Raw genomic sequence first — 16,018 nt, 5'->3', positions numbered from 1 at the left:
GGTGTAGTCCTTCACCAGGTACTATAGTGGGGGGAGTTAGTGGTGTAGTCCTTCAACAGGTACTGTAGTGGGGGGAGTTAGTGGTGTAGTCCTTTAACAGGTACTGTAGTGGGGGGAGTTAGTGGTGTAGTCCTTTAACAGGTACTATAGTGGGGGGAGTTTAGTGGTGTAGTCCTTTAACAGGTACTATAGTGGGGGGAGTTAGTGGTGTAGTCCTTCACCAGGTACTATAGTGGGTGGAGTTAGTGGTGTAGTCCTTTAACAGGTACTGTAGTGGGGGGAGTTAGTGGTGTAGTCCTTCACCAGGTACTGTAGTGGGGGGAGTTAGTGGTGTAGTCCTTCACCAGGTACTATAGTGGGGGGAGTTAGTGGTGTAGTCCTTCACCAGGTACTGTAGTGGGTGGAGTTAGTGGTGTAGTCCTTCACCAGGTACTATAGTGGGGGGAGTTAGTGGTGTAGTCCTTCACCAGGTACTATAGTGGGGGGAGTTAGTGGTGTAGTCCTTCACCAGGTACTATAGTGGGGGGGGTTAGTGGTGTAGTCCTTTAACAGGTACTATAGTGGGGGGAGTTAGTGGTGTAGTCCTTCAACAGGTACTGTAGTGGGGGGAGTTAGTGGTGTAGTCCTTTAACAGGTACTGTAGTGGGGGGAGTTAGTGGTGTAGTCCTTTAACAGGTACTGTAGTGGGGGGGGTTAGTGGTGTAGTCCTTTAACAGGTACTATAGTGGGGGGAGTTAGTGGTGTAGTCCTTCACCAGGTACTATAGTGGGGGGAGTTAGTGGTGTAGTCCTTCACCAGGTACTATAGTGGGTGGAGTTAGTGGTGTAGTCCTTCACCAGGTACTATAGTGGGGGGAGTTAGTGGTGTAGTCCTTTAACAGGTACTATAGTGGGGGGAGTTAGTGGTGTAGTCCTTTAACAGGTACTGTAGTGGGGGGAGTTAGTGGTGTAGTCCTTTAACAGGTACTGTAGTGGGTGGAGTTAGTGGTGTAGTCCTTCACCAGGTACTATAGTGGGGGGAGTTAGTGGTGTAGTCCTTTAACAGGTACTATAGTGGGGGGAGTTAGTGGTGTAGTCCTTCACCAGGTACTATAGTGGGGGGAGTTAGTGGTGTAGTCCTTCACCAGGTACTATAGTGGGGGGAGTTAGTGGTGTAGTCCTTCACCAGGTACTATAGTGGGTGGAGTTAGTGGTGTAGTCCTTCACCAGGTACTATAGTGGGGGGAGTTAGTGGTGTAGTCCTTCAACAGGTACTATAGTGGGTGGAGTTAGTGGTGTAGTCCTTCACCAGGTACTATAGTGGGTGGAGTTAGTGGTGTAGTCCTTCACCAGGTACTATAGTGGGGGGAGTTAGTGGTGTAATCCTTCACCAGGTACTATAGTGGGGGGAGTTAGTGGTGTAGTCCTTCACCAGGTACTATAGTGGGTGGAGTTAGTGGTGTAGTCCTTCACCAGGTACTATAGTGGGGGGAGTTAGTGGTGTAGTCCTTTAACAGGTACTATAGTGGGGGGAGTTAGTGGTGTAGTCCTTTAACAGGTACTGTAGTGGGGGGAGTTAGTGGTGTAGTCCTTTAACAGGTACTGTAGTGGGGGGGGTTAGTGGTGTAGTCCTTTAACAGGTACTATAGTGGGGGGAGTTAGTGGTGTAGTCCTTCACCAGGTACTATAGTGGGGGGAGTTAGTGGTGTAGTCCTTTAACAGGTACTATAGTGGGGGGAGTTAGTGGTGTAGTCCTTCACCAGGTACTATAGTGGGGGGAGTTAGTGGTGTAGTCCTTCACCAGGTACTATAGTGGGTGGAGTTAGTGGTGTAGTCCTTCACCAGGTACTATAGTGGGTGGAGTTAGTGGTGTAGTCCTTCACCAGGTACTATAGTGGGGGGAGTTAGTGGTGTAGTCCTTCACCAGGTACTATAGTGGGTGGAGTTAGTGGTGTAGTCCTTCAACAGGTACTATAGTGGGTGGAGTTAGTGGTGTAGTCCTTCACCAGGTACTATAGTGGGTGGAGTTAGTGGTGTAGTCCTTCACCAGGTACTATAGTGGGGGGAGTTAGTGGTGTAGTCCTTCACCAGGTACTATAGTGGGGGGAGTTAGTGGTGTAGTCCTTCACCAGGTACTGTAGTGGGGGGAGTTAGTGGTGTAGTCCTTCACCAGGTACTATAGTGGGGGGAGTTAGTGGTGTAGTCCTTCACCAGGTACTATAGTGGGTGGAGTTAGTGGTGTAGTCCTTTAACAGGTACTATAGTGGGTGGAGTTAGTGGTGTAGTCCTTCACCAGGTACTATAGTGGGTGGAGTTAGTGGTGTAGTCCTTCACCAGGTACTGTAGTGGGGGGAGTTAGTGGTGTAGTCCTTCACCAGGTACTATAGTGGGTGGAGTTAGTGGTGTAGTCCTTCAACAGGTACTATAGTGGGGGGAGTTAGTGGTGTAGTCCTTTAACAGGTACTATAGTGGGGGGAGTTAGTGGTGTAGTCCTTCACCAGGTACTATAGTGGGGGGAGTTAGTGGTGTAATCCTTCACCAGGTACTATAGTGGGGGGAGTTAGTGGTGTAGTCCTTCACCAGGTACTATAGTGGGTGGAGTTAGTGGTGTAGTCCTTCACCAGGTACTATAGTGGGGGGAGTTAGTGGTGTAGTCCTTCACCAGGTACTATAGTGGGGGGAGTTAGTGGTGTAGTCCTTCACCAGGTACTATAGTGGGGGGAGTTAGTGGTGTAGTCCTTCACCAGGTACTATAGTGGGTGGAGTTAGTGGTGTAGTCCTTCACCAGGTACTATAGTGGGGGGAGTTAGTGGTGTAGTCCTTCACCAGGTACTATAGTGGGGGGAGTTAGTGGTGTAGTCCTTCACCAGGTACTATAGTGGGTGGAGTTAGTGGTGTAGTCCTTCACCAGGTACTATAGTGGGTGGAGTTAGTGGTGTAGTCCTTCACCAGGTACTATAGTGGGGGGAGTTAGTGGTGTAGTCCTTCACCAGGTACTATAGTGGGGGGAGTTAGTGGTGTAGTCCTTTAACAGGTACTATAGTGGGGGGAGTTAGTGGTGTAGTCCTTCACCAGGTACTATAGTGGGTGGAGTTAGTGGTGTAGTCCTTCACCAGGTACTATAGTGGGTGGAGTTAGTGGTGTAGTCCTTCAACAGGTACTATAGTGGGGGGAGTTAGTGGTGTAGTCCTTCACCAGGTACTATAGTGGGTGGAGTTAGTGGTGTAGTCCTTCACCAGGTACTGTAGTGGGGGGAGTTAGTGGTGTAGTCCTTCACCAGGTACTGTAGTGGGGGGAGTTAGTGGTGTAGTCCTTCACCAGGTACTATAGTGGGGGGAGTTAGTGGTGTAGTCCTTCACCAGGTACTGTAGTGGGGGGAGTTAGTGGTGTAGTCCTTTAACAGGTACTATAGTGGGTGGAGTTAGTGGTGTAGTCCTTTAACAGGTACTATAGTGGGTGGAGTTAGTGGTGTAGTCCTTCACCAGGTACTATAGTGGGGGGAGTTAGTGGTGTAGTCCTTTAACAGGTACTATAGTGGGTGGAGTTAGTGGTGTAGTCCTTCACCAGGTACTATAGTGGGTGGAGTTAGTGGTGTAGTCCTTTAACAGGTACTATAGTGGGTGGAGTTAGTGGTGTAGTCCTTTAACAGGTACTATAGTGGGTGGAGTTAGTGGTGTAGTCCTTCACCAGGTACTATAGTGGGGGGAGTTAGTGGTGTAGTCCTTTAACAGGTACTATAGTGGGGGGAGTTAGTGGTGTAGTCCTTTAACAGGTACTATAGTGGGGGGAGTTAGTGGTGTAGTCCTTTAACAGGTACTATAGTGGGGGGAGTTAGTGGTGTAGTCCTTTAACAGGTACTATAGTGGGTGGAGTTAGTGGTGTAGTCCTTTAACAGGTACTATAGTGGGTGGAGTTAGTGGTGTAGTCCTTCACCAGGTACTATAGTGGGGGGAGTTAGTGGTGTAATCCTGTGTCAGGTACTATAGTGGGGGGAGTTAGTGGTGTAGTCCTTTAACAGGTACTATAGTGGGTGGAGTTAGTGGTGTAGTCCTTCACCAGGTACTATAGTGGGTGGAGTTAGTGGTGTAGTCCTTTAACAGGTACTATAGTGGGTGGAGTTAGTGGTGTAGTCCTTTAACAGGTACTATAGTGGGTGGAGTTAGTGGTGTAGTCCTTCACCAGGTACTATAGTGGGGGGAGTTAGTGGTGTAGTCCTTTAACAGGTACTATAGTGGGGGGAGTTAGTGGTGTAGTCCTTTAACAGGTACTATAGTGGGGGGAGTTAGTGGTGTAGTCCTTTAACAGGTACTATAGTGGGGGGAGTTAGTGGTGTAGTCCTTTAACAGGTACTATAGTGGGTGGAGTTAGTGGTGTAGTCCTTTAACAGGTACTATAGTGGGTGGAGTTAGTGGTGTAGTCCTTCACCAGGTACTATAGTGGGGGGAGTTAGTGGTGTAGTCCTTCACCAGGTACTATAGTGGGGGGAGTTAGTGGTGTAGTCCTTCACCAGGTACTATAGTGGGTGGAGTTAGTGGTGTAATCCTGTGTCAGGTACTCTAGTGGGTGGAGTTAGTAGTATAGCTCCCAAATAGTGATGTTTATTTTAAGTTGTATCATCTACATCGGGTTGAAATAGATGATTTCAGTCACTATTGGGATTATTTACACCAGTGTGCAGATTCAGGTCTGTAAATTCAGGTCTGTCTCTCTCTCTCCCTCTCTCCAGGGTATCTGCGGGGTATTAAAAAGTATTAAATTCATAATTCTCATTTTAAGGCCTTAAAAGGTATTAAAAAGTCTTACATTTCATTTGCACAAGTATTAAAAAATTATTAAATATATGAAATGTTTTTGTATCAAGTCGTTGTTTTTTGCGGGGCTACCGGTTGCCAGTTCAGTGTGTGTTGTTTTTTGCTAGTATGGTCATGAAATTGGTATAAAATCCAGCTCTAAGTGGTATTAAAAAGCTCTTAAAAGGTGTTAAATTGAACTGGTTGAAACCTGCAGATACCCCGTCTCTCTCTCTCTCTCACACACATTCTCTCCGTGATAATAACCTGATACCCCGTCTCTCTCTCTCTCTCTCTCTCTCTCTCACACACACATTCTCTCCGTGATAATAACCTGATACCCCGTCTCTCTCTCTCTCTCTCTCTCTCTCTCTCTCTCTCTCACACACCTAACCTATAACCTATCGCTCTTATCCAACCCTAACCTCAGCGTTGCTCCCCGTCTGTTCCTCAGAGGGTCCGTAACGAGGGACTGTCCAGCGGGACCCTGTCCAAGTCCAGCTCGTCCGGCATGCAGAGCTGCGGCGAGGAGGAGGGCGAGGAGGGGCCGGACTCCGTGCCCCTGCCCCCCCCCATGGCCATCCAGCAGCACAGCCTGCTACAACCCGACTCCCAGGACGACAAGGTGAGAGGGAGGGAGGGAGTCTGGAGCGAGACGGAGGGGGAGGGGAGTTACTAGATGGAGGGGAGAGGCACTTCGCGGCGTAGTAGATAAGAGGACGGAGGGGAGGGAGAGACAGGTGAGGATGGGTGGGGGGTGTCGGAGCACGAATGGGTAAGAAATCTTACATGCAAAATACTGTACAATACAAATGACCTATCTCAAAACCCGCCCTCTTTTCTGAGATTGTGATTGCGATTGGAGGATCAAGAAAAGAGGGCACAGGTTTGAGATGAGGCCAATTCAGTACAACTTTGGCGCAATCGGGGTCATAGGTAAAGAGGATTAGTAGATGTAGATGTGATCGGCATTCTGGTCGAACCAATGATTGTAAAGATGAAATATTTCTCACCAATCACTCTTTAAGCCTCTGTATTCGGTGTCATCATGTCCCCCGATGTACAGAGATAACAGGCAGATAATAACACACACTTGACCAGCAAAATAAGATAAACAAAAAACCTGACATGATACGATGCAGGTTTGGCGTTTTAATCTCCAGCAACAAGTCCGTGCTTATTATTCCTACATATTTTAAGATCGTCTTTAGAAGAAGAAAAAACAAAGCATATTTTTCTTTTGCAGTCTCTCTCTCTCTCTCTCTCTCTCTCTCTCTCTCTCTCTCTCTCTCTCTTCATCACGGTTGAGTTTCTGTTGTGGTTTCTGGTTCCTATCTCCCTACAGATTACGTTCTCCCTCATCCCCGTTCTACCCCTCACTTTGTAATCCTCCCCCTCGAAATGAACTTTTCTAACACTGCACAGTGCACTTTATTTTATTATAATTTCTTTGTTAATGTCTCCTTGCTCGTAAACAAGTAGGCAATGAAAAAATGCTTCCGTTAATCCAAGTCACCTTCTCCCCCTTGAGCAGGGCGGTGGCTCCACTGACACTAACGTCTGTTTCTCTTTTGTTTTGTTTTGTTTTCTCTTCTGGTTGTATCGTTTGCTGTTTGCCACGCTGTAGCATTACCTTGATTTATGTCCTGTCTTTGCTTTGTCTCAGTTTCCATACCTCTCCATTTGAAACACCCCTCCTCCCCTCCCCCCCTCGCTCTGTACCTCCGTCTTTTTTACCCCCTCAATCGATTTCTCGACTTTTTTAATTTTTTATATTTTTTTTTAGCTCTCGGCACCTCTCTTCAGCTTTAGTTGTGCTGATTTCTAAAACTCCTTTTGTTTCTGTTTGGTTTCCATGGCAGTCGGTTGAAGGGCATTAGATCGAGTTTTCCCGCCTTTTTCGTTGGTAGTCCTTTGTTAGCGGCTCACTCTCTCTAGAGGTCGTATCGACCTTCTAGACGTCTTCTAAACATCTCTATAAAAGGTATCTCCTCCCCTCCCTGCATTTTCATATTCTGCCTGGTCTCATATCTCTTACCGTTGTCAGTATAGCGGTTCCTTCCTCCATCTCGTTTCTTTGAGACTTCAGTTCTTTAGCTTTTGGCATTCATCAGCCTGATCCCTTCAACACCCTTTTAAATGGACAGTCACGTGGCTGATGACAGCGTGAGCATGGAAACAGACGGGTGTATCCAGCTGGTGACACCCAACCCATGAAAAGGGTTAAATCGTCCTCCGACACTGATCTCATTTAGGGACAACCTCTTGATTTATTATGGTGAGGATTTTGGTTCCTCGCGTTATAGGTCGTATATGAAGCCTGGTAGGATGGGCACAGAGCCACAGGACTTTTACACCCAATAGTCCCTCACGGACAGGAAGGAGTTTGTTGGCTTAGGCGTAGGTGTCGTTTGATAGGAGGACAGGTCGGTTTAATTCACTCTAAACTGACCTTGGATCTGTGGCCATGGGCGACCACTCTGGACGGGTGGTCGGTACGGAGTCGCGGTGCCCTGAGACGATGACCCGCACCGCAGGCCCCTCCCCACCCTCACCCCTCCGTCTCCTCACCCCCACCCGTCACTCCTCCCTCACTCGTTCCTCACCTCCTCCCCTCTGTGCGTTATAACCTCATTGCCCATGTAAGTAATTAGCATCTAAGCGCTGGCGCAGGGCCAGAGGGCACAGCCTCACCATGCAGGCCCTAGTTGGGAAAGTCTTGAAGCGCAGCAGAGCAAGGGTGAGAGTCTTCTGAACTATACTGCACTCTTCTCTCTTTCTTTCTGTCTTTCTTTCTTTTTTTGTCTTTCTTTTTTTTCTCTTTCGTTCTATTTTGTCTGTCTTTCTCTTTTTTCCGTCTTTCTTTCTCTCTTGTCTTTCTTTGTTTGAGCAACATGTCTTATTTCTAGTATCACCAGATCAGATCCTCTCTAACTCCATGTCTCATTAATCCTCACGGTTTCTTTTCAAACTCTTTCCTCTCCTCTTTCTCTGACATTGTTAATTTTTTATTTCAGCCTAGTTTCCACCCTTTTCATTGATATTCTAAGTCTCTTGAGTCTCATAAACCCGCTTTTCTTTCTTCTTCACTCTTCTGAGACATCACGCATCAGGGTTTGTTTTTAATCGGTTTGGGATTTGACCAAACCTAAACGATTTGACATCTTTCTCAGTAACGTCGTCAAACACTCAAACGGTTAACTATTGGTACATTTCCACACAAAGTCATTTTCTCACTGACTAAAAAAGACACTCATCTAACTAAAAGTGACATTTTCTTCTTTAAATTGTTTGGTTTTGTGTTGCACCACAAGCACATCTCTAAATAGACATCTTCTTGTGGTGAAGTCTTGAGACAGACCGAGATTATTACAGGGTTTCGAATCTTTCCTTTGACACTAATTCACTAAACCCTAAAGTTTGGAGTTTTAAGGTAAAACATATGGTTTGCTTCAAATGAAAGAAACATGCCAACAATATGGGAAATGTCCAGAGTCAGACAAGAAGATGGATACCAATTTTTTCTCTTGTGTGTTCAGTAGAAAGCTATCCGGCTGCAAGCTAGCCTAGCTGAGCACAAATGAATGAAAGTGGATACGGACCACTAGCCTATCTTAAAACTCTCGGAGAGGTGTTTTTGGCCAACGGCTAGGCTAGCTGGTTGGCGTGTTTCTTTTGCAGAGACCTGCGTTCATAGTAATCCATTGCAGACGTCTTGGGTCAGCAAACAAAAGGTGATTGTAATCAACTAGCAGGTGATTATCGTTAAACGACCCCCGTGGCGTTGTGCCATGTTGGTTGGTGAGTCGCGTAGTGAGAGTACAGTGAATAGTAAGTGTCTGGATTGATACAGGATGGAAAGTCAAGTTTCACGACTATGATAATGGCTTGCTTGACAATTGACAGATAAAATGAAGGCATGTCAAATAAGAGAAATACTTACTAGATCTTGTTTTACAGTATCTTTGATAAAGAGAATATTGAGGATTAATGTGCAGAATCCATCGGCCCTCTCTAGTTACATCGATAATCCTGATGTAAGTATGGAGTTGTATTCATAACCAAAGGAAAAGAAAAGTATTAGTCAGCAGATGTGGTCATAATATCTAGAGTGTAATGGTCTAATAATAATGTCTCTCCTCTCTGTTCTGGTCCAGACGTCCTCTCGTCTGTCTGTCCGTCCATCCAGTTCAGAAACCCCCAGTGCAGCTGAGCTGGTGAGCGCCATTGAAGAGCTGGTGAAAAGCAAAATGGTAGGAATGTACACACAGCACCCGAAACGCAGGCTGTCCTGTCTGCATTACATTATCCTCACAGTGGGACATTTAGTAAAGTAACTGCGCCCCTGGTGGCCCATTTCAATGGGAATTTAGTGAACTTCTGGGTCAGCTTGCTTATATTTGTAAATCAATCTGTTTCTGTGTATCCTTAATACCTTATGATATGGTCCATAAGTTAGGAAATCTTCAACACACATCTGTTTTATGGGCTATAATGTTAGGATAACAATTGTATACCAGATGATGTTTAAATTACAAGTGCACTTACTTAATTCAGATATTTTTTATTTCAAACCTTTATTTAAATGATTATGAATTCTTATTTCCCTAATTTACAGGCACGTCAGGTGTACATACAGAAATAAGCAAAACAAAATTCAAAAGCATATAAAATCATAACGATAACGCAACAAGGCGAGGCAAAAGGCAAGGATCAATTAAAACACATACAACTTGACAAAGGTTGGAGATCAAGGTTTTAAACTCTGCAACAGAGGGGACAATATCATGTTTTATATAAGGACTGTATGAGTTAATTCCATGAGCTAAGGTGCATCATATCATAGAAAAATGCAGATTCACCCTGTTCCAAGCAAACTCGGGGGACCTTAACTCATTCAGCGCCAGTCATGAGAAAAGTCGGGTTAACTCGCCAACCGTTCAGCGCCAATCACGAGAAAACTCTGGTTTTAATCGTTATTTCTTTTTGCATTACATCAGAGACCAGGTAAGGACTCTATATATCTAATATTGCATTGATCTGATATTTCTTTCTACCACGATCGAAGCTGTCTGTGTGGAATGTGTTGCGCTTTTTACCGTTGGCTGCGGTGGGGGGGGGGGCAAGGAGCGCCCAGGGCCATTTCATGTATGCACGAGGAGACATAATAATGATAATCTAGCGTTGATTTCAGGAAGATTCGATAATCGGGCGTGATAAGTGTATTCCACTAAAACGCTATTATCGCGTCTTTTCCTGGGATTACTAAGAATCACAAACTATACTCATATTCAAAACGGTATAAAACGGAAATGTACAGATGAAAAAACAATCAGTTTTGTGCATGTTGACTGGAAGCAACTCACTGACAATCGACAGGTGTATTAGACTCATAGCTATAATATAAGATATATTTTAAGCACTCGCAAATTTCGCAGTCTCCCCATTGATTAAAGCGATGGCGTTCTAGCGCCCCCTGGCGCCCTGACCCCTGGCGCTGATTGAGTTAAGGACAAGCCAGTCACTAGAACAGGTTCCATAGGTTCCAAAATTCCATTTCAATAATAATGTAGTAGGAGGTAGCTTACCAATAAGGGCCTTAAAGATTTACAAATGTTTGTTGCGCCTCCCCCAAGATATGAAATACCTTGGAAGATTTTGAGTCCTCCTTTTGCCCCTTCAAGTTTGGGGTCAATATTTCATTAATGTTGGGCAAATCGAGCTAAACCGGATTTCATTTGGACCCTCATTTGAGCCGTCTCAAACAAACGCACACTCGTGACTTCCTTCTCTCCTCTGCGTCTCCGTCAGGCCCTGGAGGACCGGCCCAGCTCTCTGTCTGTGGAGCAGGGCGACAGCAGCTCTCCCTCCTTCAACCCCTCAGACAACTCCCTGCTCTCCTCCTCCTCCCCCGTCGACGAGATGGACGAACGGAAGACCGGTATCCTCAAGAGACGACAGTATGTTTTCAACCTCCGTCTTCATTTTATACCAGCAGAACACCAGGGCTGTGCAATATATCGTGGGACAATAGAAATATTTCTTTCAATTAGCCTCTTATAATTTCTATCACCATTGTCTGAAAACAGCTGCATAACTACTTTACAGCAGTATTGCACGTCATTCACACCCTGCTTTACAGCAGTAGTTTACGTCATTCAGACCCTGCTTTACACGCTTGAATACCAAACACTTCCAAATAAAAGGAGAAAAGAGAAAATGTCATGAGGCATGTGGACATTTTTCATCTAATTATATTATATACTATTATATCGTGATATATATAATTATCGAGATATGAAATTACCCATATTATGATAGAAGATTATCTCCATATCGCCCCCTCTCGTTTGTTCCTCTCACACATCGTTTTCAGGGTGTTGTCGTAACCGCGCGCTTCTTTATCTTGCCGTTGTCATAGTTACATACTGTTGGAGCTGGTGGAGACGGAGAGAGACTACGTCAGAGATCTGGGCCTCGTCGTGGAGGTGAGCGTGTGCTTCTGTGTGTTTCAATGTCCATTAAACAAACGCATGTCATTCTGTGTTTTTGTATTCGACAATATCCGCTATAATAATGAATACAATAATTAAATTGTATTAGACAATTGTATTTTGATGGCAGTGTGCAGTTCACTAGCTTTGTGTGTTTACATTTATAAATACATACATCTGGTACAGTCAAATCTCTACCTTGGCACGGATTTCTACCGGTTCAAACGTTATATCGCCCACCCCTAATGGAGCTCCTCCTAACCCCTCAGTACCTCTCCCCCTGCTCCTGTGTCTCCTCCTAACCCCTCAGTACCTCTCCCCCTGCTCCTGTGTCTCCTCCTAACCCCTCAGTACCTCTCCCCCTGCTCCTGTGTCTCCTAACCCCTCAGTACCTCTCACCCTGCTCCTGTGTCTCCTAACCCCTCAGTACCTCTCCCCCCGCTCCTGTCTCCTCCTAACCCCTCAGTACCTCTCCTCCTGCTCCTGTGTCTCCTCCTAACCCCTCAGTACCTCTCCTCCTGCTCCTGTGTCTCCTCCTAACCCCTCAGTACCTCTCCCCCTGCTCCTGTGTCTCCTCCTAACCCCTCAGTACCTCTCCCCCTGCTCCTGTGTCTCCTCCTAACCCCTCAGTACCTCTCCCCCCGCTCCTGTGTCTCCTCCTAACCCCTCAGTACCTCTCCTCCTGCTCCTGTGTCTCCTAACCCCTCAGTACCTCTCCCCCTGCTCCTGTGTCTCCTCCTAACCCCTCAGTACCTCTCCCCCTGCTCCTGTGTCTCCTCCTAACCCCTCAGTACCTCTCCCCCTGCTCCTGTGTCTCCTAACCCCTCAGTACCTCTCCCCCTGCTCCTGTGTCTCCTAACCCCTCAGTACCTCTCCCCCTGCTCCTGTGTCTCCTAACCCCTCAGTACCTCTCCCCCTGCTCCTGTGTCTCCTAACCCCTCAGTACCTCTCACCCTGCTCCTGTGTCTCCTAACCCCTCAGTACCTCTCCCCCTGCTCCTGTGTCTCCTAACCCCTCAGTACCTCTCCCCCCGCTCCTGTGTCTCCTCCTAACCCCTCAGTACCTCTCCTCCTGCTCCTGTGTCTCCTAACCCCTCAGTACCTCTCCCCCTGCTCCTGTGTCTCCTCCTAACCCCTCAGTACCTCTCCTCCTGCTCCTGTGTCTCCTCCTAACCCCTCAGTACCTCTCCCCCTGCTCCTGTGTCTCCTCCTAACCCCTCAGTACCTCTCCTCCTGCTCCTGTGTCTCCTCCTAACCCCTCAGTACCTCTCCCCCTGCTCCTGTGTCTCCTCCTAACCCCTCAGTACCTCTCCCCCTGCTCCTGTGTCTCCTCCTAACCCCTCAGTACCTCTCCCCCCGCTCCTGTGTCTCCTCCTAACCCCTCAGTACCTCTCCTCCTGCTCCTGTGTCTCCTCCTAACCCCTCAGTACCTCTCCCCCTGCTCCTGTGTCTCCTCCTAACCCCTCAGTACCTCTCCTCCTGCTCCTGTGTCTCCTCCTAACCCCTCAATACCTCTCATCCTGCTCCTGTGTCTCCTCCTAACCCCTCAGTACCTCTCCTCCTGCTCCTGTGTCTCCTCCTAACCCCTCAGTACCTCTCCCCCTGCTCCTGTGTCTCCTCCTAACCCCTCAGTACCTCTCCCCCTGCTCCTGTGTCTCCTAACCCCTCAGTACCTCTCACCCTGCTCCTGTGTCTCCTAACCCCTCAGTACCTCTCCTCCTGCTCCTGTGTCTCCTAACCCCTCAGTACCTCTCCCCCTGCTCCTGTGTCTCCTCCTAACCCCTCAGTACCTCTCCCCCCGCTCCTGTCTCCTCCTAACCCCTCAGTACCTCTCCTCCTGCTCCTGTGTCTCCTCCTAACCCCTCAGTACCTCTCCTCCTGCTCCTGTGTCTCCTCCTAACCCCTCAGTACCTCTCCCCCTGCTCCTGTGTCTCCTCCTAACCCCTCAGTACCTCTCCCCCTGCTCCTGTGTCTCCTCCTAACCCCTCAGTACCTCTCCCCCCGCTCCTGTGTCTCCTCCTAACCCCTCAGTACCTCTCCTCCTGCTCCTGTGTCTCCTAACCCCTCAGTACCTCTCCCCCTGCTCCTGTGTCTCCTCCTAACCCCTCAGTACCTCTCCCCCTGCTCCTGTGTCTCCTCCTAACCCCTCAGTACCTCTCCCCCTGCTCCTGTGTCTCCTAACCCCTCAGTACCTCTCCCCCTGCTCCTGTGTCTCCTAACCCCTCAGTACCTCTCCCCCTGCTCCTGTGTCTCCTAACCCCTCAGTACCTCTCCCCCTGCTCCTGTGTCTCCTAACCCCTCAGTACCTCTCACCCTGCTCCTGTGTCTCCTAACCCCTCAGTACCTCTCCCCCTGCTCCTGTGTCTCCTAACCCCTCAGTACCTCTCCCCCCGCTCCTGTGTCTCCTCCTAACCCCTCAGTACCTCTCCTCCTGCTCCTGTGTCTCCTAACCCCTCAGTACCTCTCCCCCTGCTCCTGTGTCTCCTCCTAACCCCTCAGTACCTCTCCTCCTGCTCCTGTGTCTCCTCCTAACCCCTCAGTACCTCTCCCCCTGCTCCTGTGTCTCCTCCTAACCCCTCAGTACCTCTCCTCCTGCTCCTGTGTCTCCTCCTAACCCCTCAGTACCTCTCCCCCTGCTCCTGTGTCTCCTCCTAACCCCTCAGTACCTCTCCCCCTGCTCCTGTGTCTCCTCCTAACCCCTCAGTACCTCTCCCCCCGCTCCTGTGTCTCCTCCTAACCCCTCAGTACCTCTCCTCCTGCTCCTGTGTCTCCTCCTAACCCCTCAGTACCTCTCCCCCTGCTCCTGTGTCTCCTCCTAACCCCTCAGTACCTCTCCTCCTGCTCCTGTGTCTCCTCCTAACCCCTCAATACCTCTCATCCTGCTCCTGTGTCTCCTCCTAACCCCTCAGTACCTCTCCTCCTGCTCCTGTGTCTCCTCCTAACCCCTCAGTACCTCTCCCCCTGCTCCTGTGTCTCCTCCTAACCCCTCAGTACCTCTCCCCCTGCTCCTGTGTCTCCTAACCCCTCAGTACCTCTCACCCTGCTCCTGTGTCTCCTAACCCCTCAGTACCTCTCCTCCTGCTCCTGTGTCTCCTAACCCCTCAGTACCTCTCCCCCTGCTCCTGTGTCTCCTCCTAACCCCTCAGTACCACTCCTCCTGCTCCTGTGTCTCCTCCTAACCCCTCAGTACCTCTCACCCTGCTCCTGTGTCTCCTCCTAACCCCTCAGTACCTCTCACCCTGCTCCTGTGTCTCCTCCTAACCCCTCAGTACCTCTCCTCCTGCTCCTGTGTCTCCTAACCCCTCAGTACCTCTCCTCCTGCTCCTGTGTCTCCTCCTAACCCCTCAGTACCTCTCCCCCTGCTCCTGTGTCTCCTCCTAACCCCTCAGTACCTCTCCCCCTGCTCCTGTGTCTCCTCCTAACCCCACAGTACCTCTCCCCCCGCTCCTGTGTCTCCTCCTAACCCCTCAGTACCTCTCCTCCTGCTCCTGTGTCTCCTCCTAACCCCTCAGTACCTCTCATCCTGCTCCTGTGTCTCCTCCTAACCCCTCAGTACCTCTCCTCCTGCTCCTGTGTCTCCTCCTAACCCCTCAGTACCTCTCCCCCTGCTCCTGTGTCTCCTCCTAACCCCTCAGTACCTCTCCCCCTGCTCCTGTGTCTCCTCCTAACCCCTCAGTACCTCTCACCCTGCTCCTGTGTCTCCTAACCCCTCAGTACCTCTCCCCCTGCTCCTGTGTCTCCTAACCCCTCAGTACCTCTCACCCTGCTCCTGTGTCTCCTCCTAACCCCTCAGTACCTCTCACCCTGCTCCTGTGTCTCCTCCTAACCCCTCAGTACCTCTCCCCCTGCTCCTGTGTCTCCTCCTAACCCCTCAGTACCTCTCCCCCTGCTCCTGTGTCTCCTCCTAACCCCTCAGTACCTCTCCCCCTGCTCCTGTGTCTCCTAACCCCTCAGTACCTCTCACCCTGCTCCTGTGTCTCCTAACCCCTCAGTACCTCTCCCCCCGCTCCTGTGTCTCCTCCTAACCCCTCAGTACCTCTCCTCCTGCTCCTGTGTCTCCTCCTAACCCCTCAGTACCTCTCCCCCTGCTCCTGTGTCTCCTCCTAACCCCTCAGTACCTCTCCTCCTGCTCCTGTGTCTCCTCCTAACCCCTCAGTACCTCTCCCCCTGCTCCTGTGTCTCCTCCTAACCCCTCAGTACCTCTCCTCCTGCTCCTGTGTCTCCTCCTAACCCCTCAGTACCTCTCCCCCTGCTCCTGTGTCTCCTCCTAACCCCTCAGTACCTCTCCTCCTGCTCCTGTGTCTCCTCCTAACCCCTCAGTACCTCTCCCCCTGCTCCTGTGTCTCCTAACCCCTCAGTACCTCTCCCCCTGCTCCTGTGTCTCCTAACCCCTCAGTACCTCTCACCCTGCTCCTGTGTCTCCTCCTAACCCCTCAGTACCTCTCCTCCTGCTCCTGTGTCTCCTCCTAACCCCTCAGTACCTCTCCTCCTGCTCCTGTGTCTCCTCCTAACCCCTCAGTACCTCTCAACCCTGCTCCTGTGTCTCCTCTTCTCCAGGGCTACATGAACAGGATGAAGGAGGAAGGCGTCCCTGACGACATGAAGGGCAAAGACAAGATCGTCTTCGGCAACATCCATCAGATCTACGACTGGCACAAAGAGTAGGTTACACGCACGCGCACACACACGCACACACACTAACCATGCAAAGGCTCAGTACTTTCCTCAGTACTGTTTTATCATCAACTCAAGTCACA

The 16,018-nt window shown here is 49.3% G+C and overlaps 1 protein-coding gene across 3 annotated transcripts in view; it reads left to right on the top strand.

Moving 5' to 3' along the window:
• The window catches only part of LOC311227441 (triple functional domain protein), a 219,954-nt gene that overhangs the window by 184,492 nt on the left and 19,444 nt on the right, over window positions 1-16,018 (top strand). For all 3 annotated transcript variants that reach the window (XM_084313084.1, XM_084313083.1, XM_084313082.1), the window contains 5 exons: window positions 5,223-5,393; window positions 8,926-9,021; window positions 10,580-10,728; window positions 11,190-11,256; window positions 15,819-15,922. In XM_084313084.1, coding sequence (XP_084169210.1) covers window positions 5,223-5,393; window positions 8,926-9,021; window positions 10,580-10,728; window positions 11,190-11,256; window positions 15,819-15,922 — 587 coding nt within the window. The remainder of the gene's footprint in view (window positions 1-5,222; window positions 5,394-8,925; window positions 9,022-10,579; window positions 10,729-11,189; window positions 11,257-15,818; window positions 15,923-16,018) is intronic.

This window comes from Notolepis coatsorum, assembly GCF_963971535.1.
Source record: "Notolepis coatsorum genome assembly, chromosome: 4".
In the NCBI taxonomy this organism is placed as follows: Eukaryota; Metazoa; Chordata; class Actinopteri; order Aulopiformes; family Paralepididae; genus Notolepis; species Notolepis coatsorum.
The sequence above is the reverse complement of the archived record's forward strand: the minus strand, read 5'-3'. Positions and strand labels throughout refer to the sequence as shown.